The 18,222-nt window shown below is 38.3% G+C and overlaps 1 protein-coding gene across 2 annotated transcripts in view; it reads right to left on the bottom strand.

Annotated features, from left to right (window-relative positions):
* The window catches only part of RSRC1 (arginine and serine rich coiled-coil 1), a 144,136-nt gene that overhangs the window by 51,199 nt on the left and 74,715 nt on the right, over positions 1-18,222 (bottom strand). For both annotated transcript variants that reach the window (XM_065639926.1, XM_065639925.1), the window contains exon 6: positions 12,348-12,399. In XM_065639926.1, the coding sequence (XP_065495998.1) occupies positions 12,348-12,399 (52 nt within the window). The remainder of the gene's footprint in view (positions 1-12,347; positions 12,400-18,222) is intronic.

Below are 18,222 nucleotides of genomic sequence, written 5' to 3' on the forward strand. Positions count from 1 at the left end.
AATACTTGATCTGCCCTTTTGTATGGAGCTCATATTAATTACATTTTAAGGAGCAAATTTAAAAAAATATATTTTAGCTATCTAAAACTCAAAAAAAATCTGTCAAAAGAATAGTATTTATAGTATTTCAAAAGACAAAGCAATCTTATTAGTACACAAGTTTATCTTAAATCTGCTTTTCAAGAGCATTCTTATAGGGAGAACATATCGTCATATAAAAACCTCTCAAAATAACCGAACACTCACCTCAACACCTTTTTCTTTTTAAACACTGGTATGAACATTTCGTAAAAGAAAGAACTACGAACAATACGAAAGACAAACAATAACCCATATTTTTATAGAAATTATTCCTGGTAGTCCCATAAGTATGAGAATTTCTCTGAAGTCCCACAAAAGTTGCTATTAAATGACAGGCAGTCACCCTGACCAAAAGCCCACACAACTACATCACTGGGGGGTGAGGACAAAAAAATAACCTCTGCAAAACATCCATTACAATATTTTAAGATTTATTCAGTCGACACCTCATAATCATCTCTAAATCTAATGGGACACAAATGCATTTCATCACAGATGAAAATCTTCAGCGACTGCTAAAATGAAAATCAAGGAATTATTACAATCTAGGGGTTTGGCCTGCAGCACGCATTAATCAGAAATCATAATAAATCCACGTGCTTCTTCAGACAGCACATTAGTCAAACAGTTTTGTATGATAACGACATTGAGTAATGGGCTCCGAGTTAGAAGGGTCAATCATAAACTCATCAAATGCTTCATTTAATTTCTTAATTTGGACAAACACAATTTGTTTATGGGAAAGATATCAGGTGTTCTTGAATGAATAATGGCTATGAAACCAAACTCCATTAATCAGCTCTTGATTACAAATGACTCGGAGATTGTTTGTTCTAATTTTGTTCATTTGGGTCAACAAAGAGAACACGAGCAAACGAAACCACTTGGAGAAAATGGCACACTTAGTCCTCCATATTTAATAAAGTCATGATAAATTTTCTTTCAATAACTGTAAAACAAGAATTTTATTACCCACATTAAATACTATTCTTGCTTTAAGTGAACAAATTAATATATATGATTTACAAGAAGATCACGTAGGCACGAAGCAAGATCTTCAGGTGCTGGGCGGCCGCGCTCTGAATCCAGAGCAACGTGCTTGCATTTCAGCTTTTCCTGAAGGGATCAATGTGAAAAGCACCAAAACGGCAGGGTTTGATTTCCACTTGCCATGGAATATTTCAAGAAAACGATGCAATGTAACATCGTCAACAAGCAGCAAGTGAGCTGAGCAGAACTGATGGCCCGTGGGTCCGCGTACGGAAGATTCACTAATTCCCGCTGTCTTTCCGCGGCTTTCCAATTCTTAAGCCCAGCCTGTATTTCTGCACACCATGAGCGTTCAGGAACAACTCTGCGCTTTGTTACTGCGCAGAAGAACAAAAGAAGTTTTTGCAAGGTTTCTTTGCAGGCACTGGGGCTGTGTTTGGGAGGACGCGTCCCCGGCGTCGTTAGGGACACCGCGCTCTGTTTAATTGCCCACCAGCTCCCCTTGCTCCTCCCGCCCAACCCAACGAGGTTTCCCTGACACCCGCGATACTTAAAGCTGCTTAAAGTCACTGTTGGATGTAAAGACATTGTGTTCCAACTGGGATTTTGAGACAGAACAGGCTGCACTGTGCAACATCAGAATTAACTCCACCAATATCTGGCTTTTCAAATCACAGTAATTTGTGCAGCAGCAATGACAGAACAGAAATAACCTCCCTTTTTCTGGGAGTATATACTTAAATACCGTACTGATAATTCATCCTAGATCTGCAGTTCGGGTACCTTTGCTTCACACGCAGCAACATGTATTTCTGGACAACCCTGAAGTTCTCTCCCAGATGAAAAAGAACAGCAAAGAGGGCACTAATGACTAATTACAACTTCTAATCTCAGCCTGGAGCTCAGGAGGAAATGAGGATGACGTGGTCACACACGGGACCAAGGTCTTGGACACAGGTGACCTGTGACCATTGGCAAGTCATTGAAAGCCCCAAAACCATCGCTGTGTCTCAAAAGGGAACCGTGATCTAAAATCCACTGAGAGACGGGGAGGATTAACATTTATCTATTAATTATAGGTGCCTTGGCAATGCCTATCAGCTGGGGTATGAGCAAGATCTCCTATAATTACCTCCACACAAGAGAACTTGCAGGACACACCGTTGCGACGATAAGAAGCAGCAAGGACATTTTATTTCTTTTCTTTTACTTCTTGTTTCTCCCTTCAGGGAGTGATTCTGGCACACTCCACATCTGGAAATTAGACGGAGAGGCCCTAAACACTGCAACACGTCATCGGTGCCCAGCAGCCGGAGCCGCTGAGCAGACCCAGCACTTTAAAACCCTTTTCTGGGCATTGACACTAAAAAATCCAGCCAAACGGTCTCCAGTTTCACTTGTAGAAAACCTAAACCAAAGGGTGGTTCACATCCAAAGATTTGCAGGGTACGCTGCCGTAAAACAGGAGAAATGAATGTTTTGCTGTCAATATTAAGACATAACATTTCCCCAAAGGCGTTTCAACAGAAACTGGCCGCACAACCACATACGGTTTCTGCAGCCAAAACGGTGTATAATTAAATTACTGGGCAAAGTTGCTAAATATGAATTGATATAAAACCTAAGCTAACTGAAAAATTGTCTTTGACTGAAGATCAATAGCAGGACTGAAAGATTCATCTGCACATAATTAGCACACATATTTGCATCAAAATCATGTATACCATATGTTACAATATTACTGGAAACCCATTAGTTATAATGTAAGCCTGAGATACTTCTGTTTCTTGGTACCACAAAAAACAGGTCTCAAATACAAATCTAACAAAACCCCACAAATTCTAAAAGCTTTAGATTATTTCTAAAGGCAATTAATGTTCATTAACTAATAAAGTTACTGTAAAGCCTGCTTGTAGCCTGTTATACATTATAGCATCCCTACATTAGCAACTACTCATTGCCTTTTTAAACCAGAAAAAAAAAAAAACCAAAAATGGTTCAAAGCATTTTTTTAAATTTCTTGTAAGAATCTAAAGAGGTTCACAAAGTGAAAGGCTTTTAGACACCAATTCAATGGTATTATAAATGGCAAAAGTAAATTACTTTGTTTCAAGCACATTTTCTCCTCTACCCAAATTTGTTTAATTAAAATTCCGTATTTTTTCAGCAATCATGAAAATGGAATTGAATTAATTACTGAGGTAATTATTGATTAATCAAGCTTTTAGTTTGCTCAGCAATGACACAAAACAGCTGCACTTCCAAATCACACACTCTGTAAGGACAAGACCATTAATACATTAAAAAAAATAATTACTTGGGGTAATGGCTTTTGTATATAGTTATTGCTTTGCATTTAGAAAGTACTATTTTTTTGGTACCCTAATGAGATTATGTAGCTTTGCCAACAAGTTGGGTGCAAGTAACGTGCGAAGAAATGTATTTAACATCCAGCTCCACAAGCACCTGTGCATGGTTTGAAGCTCATTGGCACAGACCGTCCAGGTGAGTTCAAATACTTTCTGCATCTTTTGAAAATTCAGTCTTAAAATACCTGCAGTTCTCATAAAACGCAAAACATAAAAATTAGCTACCATAAATTTATTCCAAAATACATTTTCTTGATTTAAAAAAAAAAAAAAATTAATTCTTCTATCACTCAGAGTTTGACCAATAGTGTTCTTTCTGCCAACGTCAGCAACTAAATGGTTTTGGACACAAAAATCTGCTAAGTAGGAATCAGCAGTGGACCTAGAAACTGGGTTCACTAACGCCATAATTAGACAAGTTTCCTAAATTAGCTAGTTTTCAAGAACAGAATAAAATCTTCCACCTTCAAAGATGTACCTACAACAGACGGATATACTACGAAAACTTGGGAGAAATGACTCCAAAAGGATGATGAGCGTCTCCCATGGGGATACGGTCTGAGCAGAACCAAGCAGGAGAAAACAAAACAAAAACCGAAACAAAACAAAAATAAAATTTAACAAAAAATTAAATAAAATCAAGCATTTCACCAATCAGGAGTTTTTGAATCTTCCATTCATGTCTAACTCCTGGAATATAAGGGAAAAAATGAAGACCATTTTTTCTACTAAAGAACTCCCTTATCTGCTGTGATCTTGCCAATACAAAGCTTAAAAAAATGAGGATGAGGCCGGGGAGAAAAGCCTGTGAATGGGAAATTCAGGTATGAAAACATACTAATAAGCACATACAGTTCTTGGGAAGAGATGCAGAATTTTTTTAATTCATTTTAGTCAGTGAAACTGCAGTTTTATTTATAGGGATCCTATAGAAGGAAGAGAATAAAAAGATCCCCAGAAGACTTTTGGATTGTCTTAAGCACCTGATGCCCACATATCCAAATATGCCAATATCCAAAATTTGGATATAATAGAAATCAGGGTTCTTGTCTGCCTGTGACAGGTTGGATCCAAGATGGTGTTCTCAAACACTTCCAAGCAATCATTTGTGACTATAACAACAAGATTATAAGGTTTTTTGTTGTTGGTATCGAGCAATCTCCAAAGGAATCCCATGGTATCAGCTATTTTTAGGAACTCCAGAAAAAAGAAGGGAAATGATTCACTTATTTCAAATTACTGGAAAGACATTTTCACCAAAGAATAAAATGCCCTATAAGATTCCTGTATTAACTTCTTCCTAAAGCTTCTGCTTGATTTTCTGGCAGAAAAGCACTTCTGAAAGGACTTTGGTTTCACTTTTGGGGTTGATGGAGCAACACGAAGGAAGTAAAAGTGGTGACGAAATCCACGGATGGGGTTTTTTCCATCCATCTCCAACAACGCGCTGAGAGAAGCGCGGAGCGTGTTCAGAGCACCTACCAAAGCCTCTGCTAGTTGGCTCGAAGCGTTTGGAAAGACGGACAAAAGACGACATTAGGCTGATTAACATAACTCCTATTTGGTACTTGGGTACCAATAAACAGCGTGTTCGGTCTCTCAGGTCAGGTACAGCTGGATAAAAGCAAATACTCTGTTGTTACTTGGTCACTCAAGAGTTGTCACAGAAGTAGCATTCCAGAAACTTGATTGTTATCTCTTTGCATCCTAATTCGTATGCATGAAAGGACGGCCATGTCTGTTTGTGTGTCAATTAGAAAGGTTGCAGATGGGAGGAATCGATCTCGTTGCATTAGTTTTTTGCGATTCACAAATGCAAGACACTACTGTTTCATGCTTTTATTTATTTCCTGCATTAACCAGTGATGAACAACCTGTTCAGTACAAACCACATCTCACCAAACTCTTAGTCACCACTGCCGGCCCAAATCTTGATCAGTGCCAAACATGACACCGGTGCCTGTGCTTGCCCATCCCGGTACCAATCAATTCTTAATGCTAACATGTGCAAATAAATAGATATAATAATTACCTTGAGATTTAAGAAAAGCTATCACTAGGGTGTATTGCAATGGCTATGCTCATGTGTACATATTCAGAACAATTGTTTTATTTTTCCTCCATTCACCTTCCTCTTCGTTTCCCTCTCAAGTTCTAGTCTCGTCCTCCCGTTATCTGTATCACACCAGGAATCCAGAGGCCAATCAGCAAAACCTTCTACTCCTGACCGAACCGCCGCCATAAACCAAAGAGTTAACACGGAAAGAGAACTGAAACAAAGAATTAAAAGGTAGAAAAAAGAGAAATGGCAGTTTCTCAGGCTATAAGCAATCAATGCTTGCAGCTGAAACCACAGCAGCAATGGCAATGAGAGCTTCTCCTCAGCTGTATTTCTGAAAACATGAAAAGATTTCTGGCCTCCTCGGCACAGCCCTGCAAATGGAGCTTCATGAAGTCAAAACTTCTCTTAATCCCCCATTATTTGTTTGTTTCTAACGTTTTAACAGCTTGTCCTCAGTATAAGAGCATGATACAAATTTAATTATCAGTAATTACAACACGCTATATTGTCGCCTGTGGTATAACGAACCCCAGGGTCCTGATCCTGTGCCTGAAAGCAACCTTTAAGCTTGGTTTAAATTCAAACTCTTACAATTTCTGGGGAAAGCATTATTTTAAAGCTATTTTTAAATTTCCTTTAAACAAGTGAAATATTTTATGTGTTATCCTTTGTGTATATATACCAACACGTTATCCACCCTTCTAACATGGTTTGCATAATTAGAAACTCAAAATAAGGCCATCAGGTTTTCAGTGGAACAAATGCAAAATAGCAAAATCAAAAGAAAACCAGAATCAAAATGAGAAATCCATAAACTTTTTATAAATTCGGCATTCAAAAATAAGCCCCAATAAACCAAAATTTTTCAAACTTGTTGCCACCTGCCTGCCTTACTACTTTGCATAGCTAGAAAAGAGCAAAAGAGAGGCCATTCTATTTAACTAAACAGTTTTTATTAAAGTAAAAGAAAAGCACGAACCTATGAAGTAGCAAGTGATCCTATTAGTTCCACCAGACTAAAATCATACAGTCTACGTATGTGGTCCTTTCAGCCACATCTGTTATGAGCCATTTTGATACCAGAAAGTAGAGAATATCTGACTATTTATTTATCAAGCACTGAGAGCAAATTAGGATTTTTCTCCCCAATAACATGTGTTATAATTGGTAGATTTAAAAAAAAATAATGCAATAAGTATCTTGCACTTTAACAAGAGCTAAGGCCAAAGTACTCGTTATATTTACTGATTTTCTCTTTTAGGAATATGTAAAGTGTAATAAAGATGCATGGTACAAAATTAAAGGGAGCAATCTGCTAGTATAATTTGAAGCTAATGAGTTAACTATCCAATATCCAGAATTGCTGCCAAACAGATCTGACAAATGTTAAATGCTTATGATTTGTATTCATCAGTTTTTACCACATATTGCTAATGTCATATTAGTGTCTCGGTTCTGAAGTTTCCCCTAAATAAACTCTGTCAAGAATTCTTTGCACAAAAACGCTCTATTCTTGAACGCTCTTTCAGCGATAGATTGAAATGCAGATTCCAAAAATAGATCAGTCACTTATTTCAACTCTAGACCTTTGAAAATCCAGATCAATTGCCTTTTGTCATCGTCTTTATACGGAGAGCAAGAAATTTTTGCTTATTATCACAGAAAAACTTTCAGAGTTCTTTGGTAAAGGCACCCAGATTGATAGTTTGAACTGTTCACATGCTATTTCCTATCAATACATTTAAATTTTGGAATCTTGAACCATATTTTAATCTTTATGAGAAAACACAGGTGCCATACAATTATTTACGGCACAAATTAACTGCCTTTAAAGATTTGAGGTTTTTGTTAAGCCTATGGGTTTTAGCAAGGCAGGATCCAATGCGGGGCGGACTTTTTCCTTAAAAAAAAAAATCAGCGATACGAACAAGTAAACACCAAACACAAAACCTCCGCTCAAATCTTCCGCGCTTCTCCGTCTCCGGGTAATGAAGTCTGGGAAAGAAATCACAGACACCCAAGTGGTTTGGCAACTGTAAGTGACAGAAGCTCAGCTAAATCCTCTGTTTACACTGGGGATTAGGCGGGTAGATTGTGCGGCTCAAGCGGAGCAGTGGATGGTCAAGGGAATCTGCTCCCTGTCAGCCCGTGGGGCAGCGGCACAAAGCCCGGTCCTGGTAGGAAGTGACCCATAAACGTATCCCCGACGCAGGATTTACACAAAGCCGCTCTGCCTCATAGAAACTCCATATGACCATTAAGCGGCCTGCAAGGCCTGCCAGGAGGCCTAATTACAGGCCTACAGAGCCCAATAACAAAAGCTGAAGAGCTTTAGCCTAGGGATGATCTGCTTTATACTGACTTGAGAGAGTCCATATAGAGTGACAAAAAGAAAGAGGTTTAGCTTTAAAATTCTCCCAAGGGACGGAGCATTGTAGCTAAGTCTGGAAGGCCCACATGCAACATACTTCAGATAGGCTTAAACATCCCACCCTCTCAAAATTAACATTCAACCATTGCCTGCTTAACATCTGCTCAAACGGGGCAAGTTGCTGCGATATTGTTAGAGGCTGCTAGAAAGACTTTTATCTCAATATTAAGAAGGGGAAGTAAATCAAGTCTTGCAAACATAAATTTATAGCCGAGACCAACAACTTCTATGGAATGACAGTTTTTAAAAATCAAAAAATCAGTTGCCTTAAAAACTAAAGTGGAGGGCTTCGGTATCTTCCAGTATTGCCCTGCCTAATGAGAACAAAGATACTGACGTTAATCTACACCAGCAAACAAAACCAATGTTTAACCAAGTGCATAGCAAAGCCAGCACGAACATAGGACTTGTAGACAGAACTTCTAGACGGCACTATCTTACCTGAATATAAAAACGGCCGTCTTCCCCTCCTCCCCTCATAAATACAGCTGAATATTTTTTATTGTACCAGCCTCCACAACGAGAGACCAGAAGTCATAATTCCCATCCCCAAAGCGCACCAGAAAAAAAAAAAAAAGCCAATTAAAAAGAGTCCGGTTTACTATTTGCTATCTTATGTCTTTCAGAGAAATTAGTTGTTATTTCCTAACTCAATATCTATACTAGATTCTAAAAGCAGCTTTTCTCAAGATACTAAATATCTACAATTCCTGCTGAGGGTGACAAGCTGGCCATTGGATCTACCTCCCCTAAAATCAAGTCTCTCTGCTGATGAAGAAATCAGCGAAGAGCAAAGGGAACACAATAACATACAATTAACTTTCTTAAACTATGGCCATTGTATTGGAACAGGACTTGGAAACGCTGACATACTTAAAGCACTTTCAAACCTATATTCTGTAAATCCATAACATTATTATTCAATATGCCATTTTCTCTTGCTTAAAAAGCCACGGGGATAAAGCCACATAATTTCCATGTCAATAGGTTGATGTGAAGGAAAAAAAAAAAAAAAAAAAGATAAACACAAACATCTCCAGATTGAGAAGACAACTCTAACTTGTCAATATTTCACTGAAACACCAGAAAAAGAACAAAGCAAAACAAAGACTACCTAAACCTTTTGGTATCTCAATTCTTTTGGAAATCACACCCCTTAGCAAGTGCCTCTTTGCAGCTAATGCCATTGTCTGCAGCCCTGGGCGTGAGAGCAGGGTGAGCTGTGGTACCACGTCAGCCGCGTGTTTCACCACGTTAGCCGTGTGTTTCACCACGTTAGCTCTTTTACGTACATGAACGGTGCACAACCAGCTCCTGAACTGACGCTGCCCACGCTTGGAGAAAGGTTGGGAATTGCTGCTTTTAAATTTGAACAAAATATAATATCCTCAGACATTCTGCTCTCTGCTAAATCAACAGCACAAATGCCTTCTCTTAAAAAAAAAAAACATATAAATTGCATACAAATCTGTATCTGTATTTGTTCCTTTGAAGAAAGCACCTGAACTTAAACCTTGACACCAAAGCAGTTTGCCCTGAATTCTATATATGTTCCAAGTACTGAGAGCAGTTTCATATGAAACAGTTATCAATGATATTGATAAACTATATTGATCAAAGAATTGCTCCAGAACAAGCTCCGGTGGCTGGAGGAGATGGGGCACTATTCCCAGACCTGCCACCATCCCTTATCTATGTTTAATTATAAGTCATTAAAGCTACATTGTAATACCAGACAAATATGATAAAAATTAACTTCTCCAGTTCAGCAGGGACTTGTTGCAAAGTTGTATGATTACTTACAGGCAATTTCTTTTCCCAAAATGAATGTCCAAAGCACATACATTAAATTTTTCCACTCGTGCACAACAAACTTAGGTCCCAGTCTCTCTTTTTCAATGCGCTGCTTTGATCTACAAGAGCAGCACTGGCAAAGGATACATCGGAATTCAGAGCATTTCATGGGGCTAAGCAAAAGGGAAATTTGGATAGTAAAAGAAAGAAACTAGATCTAAAATATCATGAAGCTATGGCAAATTATAAACTCGAGTAGCAGATAAATGCACTGCTGGGAAAGGCCGTCAGCAAACTTCAAAACCGACCATAAGCTTGAATTTAAAGCCAGACTGCTCTTACCAAAAGCACTGGTACTTTATTGACAAACCAGCCTCAGTTTATGCACGTTAACATCTGTCCCATTACACACTCAGGTACTAGTTGCTGTATTTGCATTATTAACTTATCCAAAGGCATTTCCAGTATATTAAGAACCAAAAAATTTGCTAAGGAAAGTAAATTTTCCCTAGCTTAATCCTCTCGAGGCATAGTAAGATACGGAATCCTTCAGAATGAAATGAGCAATATATGAATACAAACAATATAAGAAAATGTGATATTATTGTGGGAGATGGGATCTTAAGGGTGTGGAAATGGCAGGGAAAGAGGAACGGACCGTCCCAAAGGTCTCGCCAACACTCGTTGGTCCTTTGGAGCCACAGCAGAAGGTAAAACTGCTCTGGTTGTCCAAGCCATAGAGGATCACGGTGTCATTAGCAATCATCAACATGCAGATAACACATTTTGAACAAAGCACAGGGTTTTTTCCCCATTTAGTGGGATTGGAGCAATTCCTGTAACGTGTACAGTCAGATATTCTAGTACTTAATTCACAAGTTTGGGATGGATCCTGTATTGAGCACCACGTATGCAAACAACAGCTTAGTTCATCATTCCTAAAGCACAGATTGAAATTCCCATTATATTCAGTGAAATCACACAGCACCATGTGACAACAGCACCAACGATTAACCTGTGGACTGTGAACTCCCTGAAAAGCTGCTCAGTAACCGTCTAACACAGATTTATATTTTTTTTTTTAACTTAAAGGTGAAAAAAGTGTTCATTTTGCAATGGGTAAACACACAAGAATATATTGCAACAACATTATTAACATTTTCAACACTCCTCTCACAGCAATTTAATAAAAATTCAATTTAATTGACTGAATACAGGACCGGGGGGAGAAGGCAAGGGGATGATCTCATAGATTACCAAGCCTTAAATAAAGACAGGAAAGAACTTTCTGTATTTGGGGTGGTAAGAGAAACAAACAGATTAACTCTTGGGTTATTTATGAACAGCTTGCAGCTTCAATCTAAGTTTCAGGCTTCGATTGTGAATATTTAAATTTAACATTGTCATAGATCTTTTATATGCTTTTGGAAATTTTTGGGACCCAGGTCATGATGATATACAACCCATAGATACCTTTTATACATTTCCCAGGTGTTAAATTAAAAAATGAGGTGTGATAGATGTGAGTAGTATACACGAATTGTGCTTTTTTAGGTCAGTGCTGTCACATTATTTTATAATTATATGCCTCAAAGATTTATTAAAAGTTATGGAGAACAATGAATGCATTTGAAGCTATACGATACAAAAGGCTAGGAGCATTTTTGAAAAAAATATCAGTAATGTGAGAGGATGGGTATTCCTTAAAACAGAAGGTTTCCATAAGGGGAAAAAATAGAAAATGGTCTTTCTTGGCAACTGCTGTTTATAATTCAAAAATACATATATGAGAGCTGAAAGCTGAACTAAAGACAAATATGTATTTATTACAATGCATATGAAATACTGAAAGCTGTCCTTTTAGCATGACAAAGTTTTAATGGGAAACATTAAAATAATATATAGAAATTAATTAGGATTACAAACCTCACCACAGACTACTGCTCTAGAGCATTGAATCATTATTTCAATAATCTGAAGACAAATGCAAGCACATAAAGAGCATCTAATAATGTTATATAAAAAGCTCATTGTTCATTTATAAATTTATTATCATTACCACAATCCTACTACAGTGTAAAGTTCTTCAGTAATGTTTTCACGCTCATAGTTTAAGTGCATCACAAAACACACGCGGGTCTTGTAAATCATCGTTGGGAGATGTGTGAAGACCCCAAAAACCTGGGGGGTCCAGCCTGGAGAAAAGGAGGCTGAGGGGAGACCTTCTCGCTCTCTACAACTAAATCAATCAATATATACATGCACTAATTCAGTTCAGTGCTAAAAAATAAAGAAACAAACCCAAATTTTTGAGAGGACAGAATCAAGTCTCAGTAGCAGCGGCAGCAGCACGAGGACAAAGACGTAAAGTCTGAGTGCTGGTTCTCAACAGTAAACGAAAATTATTTCTTTTTATCTCCTCAAAGGGATTTACTAAGACCCAATGATGACGCACAGCAGTTCCATCTTAACCAGAAATTGAAGTGAGCTAAGGAGAAAGGGACTTAGCACTTGCCAGAGAGAAAAGGGTAAAGTTACTGTCTTGATAGGTTTCATTTTTCTGATACTATCAAAGTACACTTTTGAAAAATGTAATTTTACTTATAACAGCAACACTTACCAGCTGCCTCAAGAACCAGCTGTAATCGAGCTTTGGCCTGTTCCGCAGGAGTCTGAAAAGAGAGAAATGATAAATGTTCATTATTTCGGGTTCAACAGGCCGGGTCAGATGGCGGCACCGGCACCTCTACGAGCAGCTCGGTGCGACACCTCACCCAGAACCTTCCCGACCCAAACGAGTCCTGTCGAAACCATCCAAAATTTTCAGAATTGACAGAAAATAAAATCCCAATGCCACGGCCGGGCTGACACCCACCTCCAGCTCCTCTCCCCGGCCTCCAACACCAAACCCTCCTCAATGACCCCATTGCACAAAAACCCACGGCTGCACAAGCAGGCTCAAAATCTGCTCTTAATATGATTAATATGGTGAGTTTTTCACACTTTTTCTGTTATCTGTTCTGATTTTTTCCTCTCCTGAAGGTATTTCTTCACATCTCTTGGGTGAAGAACACATTGTTGGCTGTGTACCCACTATGCTAATCATCCCAAGTGATGTTTTACTGTGTCCAATGCGCTTGCCACCCCTCTCATTTTGAAGCCACTCAAACGTTTTCACAGTTAAATTTATACACAAACCACATTTGTCATGGAGTTCAGAAGTTGATTATTCCTGTAAGCATCTGAAAACTTTGGGAGGTTTCCGCTCTGCACTAAAACCAAAACGTGATGGAAATTTTTGGTGTCGTTCGGCTTTGAAAACTCTTCTAGGCAGATCTTGCTTCTAGAACATTTTTCCTGATAATCGGTCTAAGTTCACACCCTTCCAGCTTCGCCCCATTGGCCACACAAATATTAATTGAGGTAATTAGGCAAAGCTCTTTGTTATGGATGCCCCGACTGATGATGCTCTGTAGGGCAGGGGAGTTACCTTTCCTCAAAACCTTTCAACCAGAGACATCTCAGATTCCATTGTGCTAAAACACACATTTTTACAGCAGGATTGATGTCGTATTACTATAAAATATAATCTGTATTAAATGGTTTTTCTATAAATTAGTAGAAGGCAGCCACTTTCTATTTTTAGGGGATTCTTTTCTTTTATTTATCTATTAATCCTTTGTTTTACATTATGTCTACACCTATTGAGAGAGGTAGATGACAAACAACTCCATTTCTACTACTAGAACTTACAGACTGCTCCTTTCATCAGCATGGATTATGAAAGATGTTACATGAACCCGCCGATTGAAGGAGGAAATTTAAATGAAGATCAAGATTTTAGCTGTACAGAGGCCTAATATTTTTAGTTTAGAATTTTGTTGCTGCTTGCACAAGCACAAAACTATTGGGTAAAATTTATTATTCTAACTACTATACCAATGCTACCATTAGAGATGACCACTAATCTTGCTGGCAGCATGAAAAACCTTGAAATTTTTGTAAAAGTATCTTAGGATTTCTTCCTCTTGCAATGAACTTATTGTTACAGTATGTTTTGGCATATTCAATACATCACTAGAGGAAAGAAAGGAGAGGAAGAAAAAGTTCTGTTTTCCATCCAGAGCAAACTTGCCCAAGTTACTAAGTTTCAGAAAAGCCACACTTGGGTTTGCGGGTTTTCCATTCCTATGACAACTTCAGATTAAAAATAAAAAAATAATAATAAAAAAGTCACCAGGGTTACTTTAGAACGTTACACTCCGAGAAAATGAACAAAGACAAATTCATCTGAAAATCACAATTAGATCCTCAAACAAGCTGTGAGCAAAGTGTGAGGAAGCCCGACTACCAGAGGTTAGTATTGATTGAGAAGACCAGTAAATAACAGAAAGACCCTCAGGAAACTTTAAAATGGTGAAATGGTTGGTGTAGGAGTCAGGAGTGATGTCTGGCACAAGCGGCAAAATAAACCCTCATGCTTTCCTTATGGTCTTAAGCCTAACACAGAAAGAAAAGAATTCAGAAAAGCACAAAAGAAAATAGTAGTTAAGTATTGATAGTAGCAGCTGATGGAGGTAACAACTGAGCGTAGAAATAGGAGAGGAATTCCCTAACGGGCGCATCATAGAATGACACGAGGCGTGTCGAGCATCCCTAACAATGAATTCTACGTATGTCAAACAGAGTCTGGTAACACACTGGAATTACGCTTTGGAAAACGACAGTATTCTACAGGATACCATCAAACAGAAACCAAGCCAAAAAAATATGATCTCTGTGCAATGCTGGATGCAGTAGATCGCAAGAGCTGAGCACAAATCCATCCTCCCCTTTTAACTCCAACCTATCATCATTTTCCTAGAGATATTTATCTAACCTTTCCCAATGCCTAAAGAGCTCAAAAAGAAAGCTTAGGAAAAAGCATAACAAGAACAAGAAAGAACAAAGCAGAAGTTTCTCAGTTGTCTGAAGAGACGGCGATCCAAAACTACTGGGAATTCTTCCCAAGTGGGTCAGAAACCTCAAGCAAATGTCGTTTGCAGTGAACTCTAGAAAAAGAAATGTTGGCAAGACTAAGAATCCAAGTGAAATTCCCCAGTGTTCCTGCAACCTCGACTCTTCTAGAGGCTGTAGCAAGTGATTCCGTTTGTACGTTCTTCTCAGGCCTGCGTTTCACTCAAAACCAGAGGAATTGTACCAAAAAAAAAAAAATTGAAGCTAATCAACTATTCATGCAATTGAGGAGATGCCTGGAAATGCAGTTTTCTTACTTGCAAATCCTTAATTGTGTCAGACTTTATACGAGGCCGGTGGAGGAAACTAGGGGCAGCTGTGGTTTGGTGGGACGAGGAGCAGAAGAGGTTTGCGGGATGAAGCCAGGAGCCCGGCTATTAAACACCGACACGTGTCCGTAGAGGAGAGGAGCCGCTCAGAAAAAAAAAGGAAACACCATCATGTTAACCCACCAAATGTCACAAATCTAAAAGCAGTTTAGCAGCATTGTGGGCAGCTAAAAGGAGACCTCAGTGGGTATCAGGAATGGGAAAAGACAAGGAAGAAATGACCAAAGTTAAACAAAGGGGATAGATATATCATTTCCTTTTAATGTATTCTATAAGACAGTGGTCTCCTTCACCTGAAATATTAGACATCCCAATTCTAGTGAAACTATCTCAACAGGAAAAGAGCCAAGAACCCTCACCCCAGCTGGCTTTGAACTGGAGTTGGAGCAAATTATGGAAAAGATCGTGTGACATGTTTGTTTAGCGCAGGAATAGTCGGATTCCTTTTCAGTCATTTATTCTTCATTAGGAGATTTAAAAAAAAATACCAAAGAAGATGAAAATAAAGAACTTATTTGTCTTAGAGAATACATCACAGGAGCACACAATATTAAAAAAAAGCAAGAAAAAAAACAAGAAAAAACCCCCAAAGATCACACCATGGAGCTCATAATCATCGCCTTTTTCTTACAAGAGTCAGAGCAAACGGAATGAATTTGAGGGTGGCAAATTCGAAACTGACAGTGGAACATTTTTTCACATTAAAAAAAATCCCAGAGAAGAATTCATAACATGAATTAATAACATAGAAACGTAGTAAGTATATCCGGCGTTATTTGAATTAAACCCCTATGTTTTCAGCCACAAATCAGCTGAAATGACTGGATGCTAAAATGCTCTTTCTGTCTAACTCGGTGTGCGTTCTGCTATCCAATCCATCAGCAACACTCAGATCCAGCGTCCTGACCTCATACAGATCCACCTGTTCCGAAAAACCCGAATATTTGACAAGCTGTGGGAGTGTATAAATTGGGAAAACGTCTTTGTTCACATCACAAACAAGTCAGATTCTCCCAGTTTGCTCCCTGCCCAGAACTATTTTTCTATTATATGCAATGGAGAGAGGAGAAGTTGTTTTTCCTACTATCCAGCTGATATACCGGCTGTATGAAAATGTTCAGCAGCTAGCAATGAAACAGATAAAAATTATATTACATTGACATGGCAGTTTTACACTACGACTACCGTAGAGGATGAAATTGGGGAAAGAAAACAGAAAAAAAATAATCTAAGGAATCGTCAGGGTGTTTGCAGCCTCCAAGAAGCACAGCAGAGAACTATAGATACTAATAAGCAGAAATGCTTTCTTAATTGCAAAACTCCTGGTATTTTCTTCCATTAAAAAATAGCCTGAACAGGAACAGAAAACATTTTAAGCTCATGAAACAGTTCATACTCCATTTCCTATGAATTTCATACTTTTTATGGATCTCCCATCAGCACATACGAGCTACAGCTTAATGCATATGACTAAAATGTCCCATTACAGCACTGAAATAGAATGGAGCGTAAGAAAAATGTTGATCTTAAATATTGTCAGACCTATACAATTATCAAAGTGTGATGTACGTGAATTCTAAGAGGAGAAAAATCAAGCAAAGCATGGAATAATAGCGATATCTGTCCATCACACAGATGCTTTTGGTACTTCCATACAAAAAAAAAAAAAAAAAAAAAGCCAGCATCAGCAACGTAGTAACTAGGAAAGGGCAATTATTATCCAAAAAAATAGTAGTCAGAAAAGCCATTTTCCCCTTTAATGTACGTAAAGGCCACAGAAAGAACGTGCCTAATGATGAAGGGAAAAGCACAGCTAACTGGGGACACTGGAGAGATAATCGGGCTGCTCCTTGATGGAAAGGGCTGGAAAACGCCTCCAAGACTGCCCAGCTACCCAAACTGGGGAGGAAAGATGACAAAAAGGGAACGACATGGTCCGATCGGGCAAATCCGGCACCCAGAAAGACAAAATTGTTGGCATGACTATAAAGTCACAGCCCTAAAGCTGCTCAACAACTGAGCGGAATGTCGGAATTTTCTGTTAGAATACAAAAGAGTGTTTTCGCGACGTGTTTTTCGCCCAACTGAATTTTCATACAAAATTGAGATCAAAGGGGAAAACACATTAGATTGTCCCTAAATAGAACAGACATTTTGACATATGCCATATCTCACCAGCATAGGATTCAGAAAATCCTTTTCCTTCCATCATCCAGGACATAAATGGTCATTATAGCCTTCGGATTTGTTAACTTTAATCACAAATTCTTACATACACTCCACTTAACTTGGCTTTTCTGCCCAGAGCGATGCGGGTTTCCCAAGAGCCACGATGCGTCAGGTGGGCAGGAAAAAACGCAGCTTAATTTAGACTATTACCAAATGAAAATTGGAGAAGTAAGTAACAATGGCTTATTGGAACAAAATCAAAGGCAGGAGGCAACGTCTGTGGCAAACAGCCATGTGCAGCTCAAACGTGTCCGTGATTGAAATTCGGCATTCGAGTCATTTTGCATATTGCTGTAGCAAGAGCTCCGGAAAACACAATGTGTTCATTTCAGGGAAAATTCTGGAGAAAAAAAGCAAGGAAAATGGGGTACAGAAAATGGATTAACTAACCACCAGAAATACAGAGAGTTGTAAATAAGATTAAAAAAAAAAAAAAAAAAATAAAAAATCAGCAAATCCAGGTCTTTTAAAAAGGAAAAATTACTGAAAATGTTAAACTCACACAGCCATAAACTCTGCCTGGCTTCTTTAATAAGAGAGAAAATATAGATAATGCTGTATCCAGATACATCCTAAAGGCTAAAAAATTGCCATCCACCCATTTATTTTGAGCAGCCCAGAATATCGTCTGTGATATTTTCATGGAAATACAGTGACAATCACGAAAAAAAATTCAGTGTGTTGATCAACAGAAGAGTTGACAGAACAGAGACTTTTGCATCAACATCTTCATCTGGTCATTATTCTACAAATTCATGTATTTCATAACGTACCTTTCAAAAATTACTCAGGTTACAAATCTTTGAGCTGAATTTAAAATAAGACAATGCTTTTGAGCATTATAGGCTAAGAGCTAATCCAAAATAAAAGGTACTAAAGGCGGCAATGCTCTTCACTGCTTTAAAAATAACAAGGTTGTTA

This window comes from Caloenas nicobarica, chromosome 8, assembly GCF_036013445.1.
Source record: "Caloenas nicobarica isolate bCalNic1 chromosome 8, bCalNic1.hap1, whole genome shotgun sequence".
NCBI classification, from domain to species: Eukaryota; Metazoa; Chordata; class Aves; order Columbiformes; family Columbidae; genus Caloenas; species Caloenas nicobarica.